This window comes from Atta colombica, unplaced genomic scaffold (genome assembly GCF_001594045.1).
Source record: "Atta colombica isolate Treedump-2 unplaced genomic scaffold, Acol1.0 scaffold155, whole genome shotgun sequence".
Taxonomy (NCBI): Eukaryota; Metazoa; Arthropoda; class Insecta; order Hymenoptera; family Formicidae; genus Atta; species Atta colombica.
The window spans coordinates 1,411,325-1,419,755 of record NW_017259245.1 but is presented as its reverse complement, the minus strand read 5'-3'; the positions used below and the strand labels follow the sequence as shown (position 1 = coordinate 1,419,755).

At 27.4% G+C, this 8,431-nt stretch overlaps 1 protein-coding gene across 2 annotated transcripts in view; it reads left to right on the top strand.

Annotated features, from left to right (window-relative positions):
- The window catches only part of LOC108685618 (caspase-1-like), a 12,754-nt gene extending 4,412 nt beyond the window's left edge, over window positions 1–8,342 (top strand). The window contains exons 2-7 of one of the 2 annotated variants that reach the window (XM_018190492.1): window positions 3,790–3,969; window positions 4,537–4,688; window positions 5,136–5,407; window positions 6,962–7,140; window positions 7,252–7,393; window positions 8,049–8,342. In XM_018190492.1, the coding sequence (XP_018045981.1) occupies window positions 3,790–3,969; window positions 4,537–4,688; window positions 5,136–5,407; window positions 6,962–7,140; window positions 7,252–7,393; window positions 8,049–8,293 (1,170 nt within the window). In that variant the 3' untranslated portion in view covers window positions 8,294–8,342. Of the gene's footprint in view, window positions 1–3,777; window positions 3,970–4,536; window positions 4,689–5,135; window positions 5,408–6,961; window positions 7,141–7,251; window positions 7,394–8,048 lie in introns of both variants that reach the window. The other variant, XM_018190491.1, reaches the window with a different exon arrangement.
- Window positions 8,343–8,431: the final 89 nt, after the last annotated feature.

Below are 8,431 nucleotides of genomic sequence, written 5' to 3'. Positions count from 1 at the left end.
TAATATTTATTTAATTATCATCGTTTCGTCTTAAATTTTAATTCACGAGTAAAAGAATTTGCGTTACAACAATTATGGTATTAGAACTAATTTTTATTTGACGTACTCCTGAGGTAAATCTCCACAGCAATTCCTGTAAGTTTTTTAATATTTTTCAACTCTAATATTCATTTATTATATTTAAGGTCAAATATCGTTAACTATCCCATTTATAACTGGTTATAGGAAATTTGATGTCGGAGTGTAATCACAGAATGAAGATTTTTATGAATTTTATGTAATACATTGCGCTGATGAAGGCTAGACGTTAGCCGAAACGTTCGACAAATATATTATTTATAGAGAATTGGTTTAAAACAATCGAAATAAACGCGCAATTATTATAGCGCCGATTTCTAAAGCCCATTTGTAATTTGTTAATTGTCCATATTTATAGTCAGGCCTTATATTTAAAGTTTCCTTTAAAATTTATCTTCAGATATTCTACGAATTATTTTATTGGATATCTATTAAAGAGTATTCCCAAAAATCGACCGTTTTCGAACCCTCGATTTTGCGACTAAACTCTGTGTTCAAATACTTTATAATGTACCTTATAATAAGACATTAATATCACAGAGAAATTTCAAATTGAGATGACAATTATTTTTAGAGCTAGGAGGGGAAGTGAAATCGAAATCCGTTATCAAATTATCATTATAGATTTGCAAAGTCCGGGATTTTATGAAGCTTTTAAGAAGAACGCTCATTCGTATGATGAATCAGTGAGCTTTAAGTGTGATACGTTTGTTTCACTTTATTTACGTACTATTACTAAAGTGAGACAGACGTCTAATTCATCACGTATGGCTATTACTCTCGTTAGACGCAGTTAAATGCTTCTCTCCAATGTTAGCATAGAGAAGGCTCAAGCGGGAAGCACAGACTTTTGCATAACGCATAATACATAAGACATAAGAAATTCAACCAATCAGAGTTTTTTATTTTATGGAAAAGAAGAAAATGAAGGATTTTGATTGATACATTTTTTACGTATTATGCGTTATGCAAGAATCTGTACTTGCCACCATCGACATATAGTACAAGACGGAGCATTATGAGTCGAAACCATTGCAGATCTAGAAAGAGATAGAATTAGAATTATGGGGATAATAGTGAATCATGTAATCAAGAACCCTGAGGCATTAAGTTACAAAGTGCAAAGTAACACTCTGTGCTCAGAGTGTTACTTTGCACAAATACACGTGGAAATATTTCAAGTTTTATTTTGTATCTAATAATTAATAATATAAATTTAGAATTATCGTACTGCGTTAGCACCAGTCAGAACAGGATGACTCATAATTTTAAAGAATACACTCCTCCCTGTCCTGAAACATAATTCGGTCAATAAGAGTAGAAAGAGAGTTTCATGCCCATTTAGCTATCTTATTCTTTCTAGGTCCGTCAAGACGAAAGATCAAAGAGATTTCGCCGCATGCTCCTTCTAGTATTATGTCGATGCTTTCCACTTCAGTATATAGCTCAGTATATAGCTGTGGCCGAACACACTACTGCAATCTTACATAAATGACGCTTTGAATATAAAAAAAAAAATCGGATTTTTGCAGCCGTAATATATCTAATAACACATGACATCCTCTTCAGCTATGATAACAATTGTCATCTCCACTTAAAACTTCTTTGTAATTAATATCTCATTGTAAAGTAACACACAGTTCAGTTGAAAAGAGGGCCCATCGAAAAAAAGCCCTTTTTTGGAATCACTCTTTAAGGAAGTCTAAATATAAGGTCTGACTATGAGTTACAGTTACTGAAAAAAGTAATATTAACTCTCAGCTTATCAGGAGAGACGGTAGTGTCTCGGCGCCAAACCAAGGGCAATACGACATTATAAATAATATTACATACATAAACATTTTTTACTTTTCACGTTTTCGCTCTAGAGAAAAAGTTACATGATCGATACCCTGGATAAGCGCTTACATTTGCAATAGATTGGGCAAGTATACACGTTTATATCACAAACTTTAGTAATTAATTTCTTATTAGCTATTACGAAAATTGCAAAATTTTAAGACTTTTTGATTCAGTCCGTTCTACCTACTGAGATTATGGGACAATATTTAAAAAAAAAAAAAGATCGACGCTTACAGTAAAATTGTTTCACGTAATGTCCTTATACTGAAAAAAGCATTAAATTTTTATAAATATTTGTTTAAATGATTCTAAATAAATAATTTTTAAAATGTAAACATATAGGATGAATCAGAGTAGTTGAGACAGTTACCCTCGAAAATTATTGATTACGTGGCACACAACTTAATGATACGGATCGGATGCGTGGATAACATTGTGCGAATTGCTGGTTTCAGTGAAAACAGGCACGTTTGACATTGAGTTGTGAAAATTGTTATAAGACATTAAAAATGCGTCTTTTTTTCAATGAGCTCAGCAATTCGCACAACATATTCACGCATCTGATATGTATGATTAATGCCTAATTTCTTCATCTCTAGATAACTTAATCCAGGAGATATCTCTCAAATTACAATGGAGATTATTTCCTGGATCTGCAATTTATCTGCAATTATCTGCAATTTATCTGTAAATGAAAAAAATTGGGTATAAGTCAATAATTAGGTGTGAGATCGATTTTTTTGTAAGATAAAAAACTGATTCAGCTACTCCGATTCATCCTGTATATATATTTATTTGTTGACAAAAATCATTAATTTGATTTAATTATCATTTTTGAAAAATATTTACTTATTGTAAGTAAATGTTTATTTATCATTAGTATTATTAAAAAAAATATGTATTAAGATTGTGAGTAATCTTTTTTCAGAGTATTAAAACGTTAATTAAATTATGCGCCTATTCCGGAATGAAAATCTATTAATTGCTTTTGTATATTATATCACTGACTAAATTCTAAAATATAATAGATTTTTTCCATTTATAAACGTGTATTAAAATCTTGTAGAGTATTTTATTTTATTTCTTTGATTTATTAATAGACAATGTCTATTAATTAATTGTATCTAAGACTCTTTTACAAAGGAGAAAAATTCCTATAATTGTTTAATTAATAATAAATTGTTTATAACAAATAGAAGCATTACTAAAATTTATCTATCAATGCAGTAGATATATTTCATTTTTTTTATTAAATTAATTTGTTTAAGAACAATGAAAAAACTTCCATAACTTTTTAACTAACGATAGATTGTTAACAATAATTACCAAACGTAGCAAAGTAGTTTGCTGTAATACATTTCTTATCTCTCGAATTGTTAACTAATCTAATAATATGACTTATTTTAATTTGTATTTCGCAATTTTTGCCATTTACTCGTTATAGTCGCAAGCATGTAAACAGAAAAACAATAAAGCATTTTGAGCAAAAGATTTCAGCATAGTTCCCTCCATCAATTTAAAAATGTTTTGCTCAAACTTGTGTACATTTTTGATAATATTTGTGTACATTTGATATTATTTGCCTGTTCTTACTCTCCTTTTTCTTTTCATTTTTTTCTTTTTTCTCATTATATTTAGATTTTACTTTGAAAATCGTCTGCTAGTGTTTATTTAGCACGCTACTGTATGATAAAGGAATTTTTTAATAAATAAATTCAATTAATACATTAATTTTATTAATTTATTAATATTAAATTAGGATAATATAATTTAAATATTAGTAACATTTTAATAAATTAATTTTATAATTCATTAATAAATTAATTAAAATCAATTTTAAATTAGATTAATTAATAGATTAATTTTCAGACGGAAATGAATAACAACATAGGAAATACATCATCTAACTCACCTCCTAATCTCACTCTTCTAAGGGAAAGATCCAATTCCGCAGTGATTGATTCTATCGGCTTGAAAAGGTACTTAGCGGTTTTTGCATCTTCGACTGCCCGACGCCGGAGCAAATCTCTAACTGCTACAGATTACTATGTATGTAGACCTGTGGTTACGAGGCTCTCGTACTGATCGAATTCAAATTATACATAAGCGTTTTCAAATTAAGATTAACGTTTTTATCAGGGCTAAATACACAGAACAAGTATAGTAGTATTTGATAAAATTTAAATAATTTTTTATTTAGATAATAATTTGAATAATATTCTCGTTACTTGATAACTATTTTTCCAAATAAAAAATATTTGTATAAATAACAATTAGAATAACATATAATATCAAACTATTTTTATTAGGGATAAAATTTTAGAGTAACAAATTTATCTAATTGTCTATTGACAAACATACGATAAAAGAATTATATTGTTAACAAATGTATAGAAAGAAGAGTTATATTGTTATATATATAAAAAAAGTTTCCGAATGTATATCACATTTAAGTTATTTTTATTGCATTTCGAACGTGAAATTAGAATTAATGTTTTTCAACGAAAGATATTTTGAATTTATTTTATTTTTAATTTAATTAAAATGATAAAATTATATAAAATTATATAAAGCAAGATATAAATCTTTTACAATGTAAACCGATTGTTTTCTTAGACACTATCAGTTTCTCATTGTACGGATAATTTGTGTATTCCGGGAACATCCCGAGATGATCAGGCAATAAGAACGACGAACAATAGGCAAGAAGGTGAACAATTCAACAAAAGGGCGATATCACCTCTATCAACAATCGACGCTATCGGCACGTACGTTATATAAAGAAATAAATGCTAAAGAAAAGTCTTATTAACTTACAGAGACATCATAATTCTGAAACTAAGCAATAAAATTCAATAGATTTTTGTGATAATATTAGATCGAGAAATAATTAAATAAAGCGTAAACTAAATAAAAATATTATCATTAAAGTAATATTAATTTGAAGTTGAATAAACTTTCAGTTAAACGAGTTATACTGAATGTATATAAATATTTTAAAGTATTACTAAAAAGCGTTAAATATTCACAATTGTATACGTTTAATTTCACTGGTACTATTACAATTGTTTTCCAATCACCACAAATATTTCCAACTACGTTTTATTCATTAACATCAAAACATATTTTTTCACTAAGGATTAGATTTTATATTAAAATTTGGAAATTATTAGTATTTAATTACACTTCTTTTTCCGTTTAATTTTTTTGTTCAGCATCGAAAAAAAGCCATTGTTAAACAGTCCTCCAAAACTTACCGCATTAATGCCAGTTGAAAAGGATGCAGACTGCTATAATATGAATCACAAAAATCGCGGTAAGTGCATAATCTTCAATCACGAAGATTTCTCTATGTCTACACAATTGAAACGAGTGGGTACTGCAAAGGATGCAGAAAGATTGCAAAAAACTTTTGGAAACCTCGGATTTGACGTTGAACTTCACAATGACTTTACATTCTCCGAAATACAAGATGTGCTAAAAAGAGGTAAAAATATTTATCCCATTTTACATTAATTTATTTTATATTCTTTTTTCAAATCTTGGCTGTATTGTTTTGTTTAGCGCAAAACTTTAGTATTGCGTGACATGAATTAACAATTTTACTAAACAATTTAGCTAAATAGATAGAAATTTGAAATTTTATTTGGATTATTAAAATAATTGAATCGGCAACCGAAGGAGACAAGTCCAATTTTTTTTCGAAAATTAGTTTTTCTGTTCATTAATCTTAAAATGGCGGATTGATACGCTTTTAGTGCAAATACAGAATTTATTTTAGGCTTCTAATTTAAAGTAGACATTGAAAATGAGTAATAAGTGTAGAAGGAATATGAGTTCAGAACTTGCAAATTTGGAGATTTAAAAAAATAGAATACCACATGATAACATCCTGTTAGAATGTAGCTTTTTAATAAGACTTTTCAAATAGCCAGCGACTGAACTTGAAAAATAGTCAGAATAAGAGCTATTTTAATAGTCACTATTTTAACTCCAATGTTTTAGAAAAATTTTATGTAAATTATCCCATTATTTAATATAAAAAAAGACATTATTTTAAATATATATTTTAAATAGTAGCATCCCGGGAAAAAAATGTTATATACCTATGTGGACATATTTTATATATAATTGTATATAAAATATGTCAATTTTTTATGTAATTATATATAATTATATATAATTTTATGTAATTATATATAAAACATTTTTTCCCGGAATATTACAAATTTTTTAATTTTTTCGAGTGCAAAGAGAATATATAAGTCTAATGTTGAATCCCAAGCAGAACAACAAGTCGCAATAACGTCAATGTGACATTAAAACAAATCGAAAATAATTGAAAAATTACTTTTAATAATTATTTTGGAGTCATTTTGATCATAATGATTTGTTGTTCTGCTTGGGGTGTAAAAGGGATGTGAGATTAAATTTGAAATTTAAGATTTTTATTTAATAGATAAACATTTCAGAAACTATAAGTGTTTCAAAGATATTAAATTTCATACTTGATTTCTCAAAATAATTTTGTTAGGTTTTTTACTACAACTAAAATTAAATATAAATGTGTGTATAAAATCTATATACGTCAGCACTGGCTGAACAAATTATAATTTTAAATATAAATAGATACATAAATGTTTCGATTCTTGATCTTTCTTTTTCTTTAACAATTATACGAATAAGTGTGTTATAATTTGCATCTGTTCATCCAGTGCTGGCTCTATAGGCTTTATATACACATTTATAGATTAATTCATTTCAATCTCTAAGCTTTTTAATATTAAATTTAAATAGTTTTTGTTAATATTGAAAAATTTGATGTCTCTTCTCCTTTCTGCATTCACCAATTCAATTACGTAGAACTTTTACAAAATTGTCATCAACATCTACGTTTTACGTAATTATTTTAATAATCTAATAAAATTTTTGTCACATTCGTATTTAGCTAAATTTTTAATAAAATTATTTTTTAGTAAACTATTCTTTCTATGTATGTGTGTTTATTCAATTCAACTTTCGCGCGATTGTATTTACATAGTGAGTCAGCTCGACCATACGGATAATGACTGCCTCTGTGTCATTACATTAACCCATGGCCTGCAGAGGGACATAATATGCGCGAACGACGTCATGTATGAATCCAATGAGCTTTGGAAGCCTTTTGCTGCCGATAAATGTTTGACGCTTGCGGGCAAACCTAAGTTGTTTTTCATCCAAGTAAATCAACCACTAAACTAATGTTTTCGAGTCTTGTTCTATTTTTAAATTATCGACATATTCCGATATATTTCCGCTTTATCATTATTATATATATAACTTTTTGTTTAGGCTTGTAGAGGCGATGAATCCGATGATGGTGTTCAACTAGTAAGCAATCGATCTTTAAGAGGAACGGAAACTGATTCCGTTACTACAAGTTATTCTATTCCGATTCACGCGGATTTTCTGTTAGCTCACAGCTCAATTGAAGGTAAGTGTCAATTAATTACTTTAATATTTCTTTTATTAAAGAAACTATTACAATACTTATTTTTTAATGCTATTATTTAATAAAAACATATTACAATTGTAATGTTTGTATTGTTAAAAAGAATTAAGAGTTAATACGCAGCTAATCTTTTTTTTAACAAAATATTACATAAATTGAATTTATTTCTTTTCAAGATTTTAAATGTGCAAAAAATGCATATATAATATATATATGTAATAAATTTAACTAGATATAAAAATTTTAGCACACTTTTAATAACTAATTATAAAATAAATTATTTTAATTACATTATACGTACATATAAAGGAATAAAAAGTGATGTAAGTCACTTTTTAAATCTATTGAGCATTTTACATGATTTAAAATCAAAGTAGTGAAGTTCCTTGTATTTAAAAGAATGATTATTATATTGATTATGACATTTACTTAAGATAAAATTTAATATTATTTTTTTATGATTTAATCTGTTAGATAAGTCTGGATTTGCAATTCTGATCAGTTTTTCTGGAAAATAAATAATCTTTCAGTATAGAAAAAAGAATCACTGAAAATAACATAACAAAAGAGGGGATATTGATAAATTAATGAATTAATATAAATAAATACATTCAACGTAATTCTCTGTTATTTTAAGGTTTTTATACCTGGAGGAGTCCCTTTGAAGGAACGTGGTATATACAGTGCTTATGCGACATTTTAGATGAACATGGAACAACAATGGATTTGATGAAAATGTTGACTTTAACAGCGCGAAAGGTTGCCACAGAATTTTCCTCCGTCAATCTCGAGCATAGAATTTTACACAACAAGAGACAAGTGCCTTCAGTGACGACGATGCTGATCAGATCTGTTCATTTTCCACCAAAATCGAAAAAATAATTTCGCAGAGAAATTACAAGAAATTTTTAAAAAGGATAGAAAATAATCGAAAGGCTGAACAATTGTAGATGAATATAGCATTTTTTAAATTACTTTAATTATTAGATAATTAAATAATTTAAGTAATTTAAATAATTA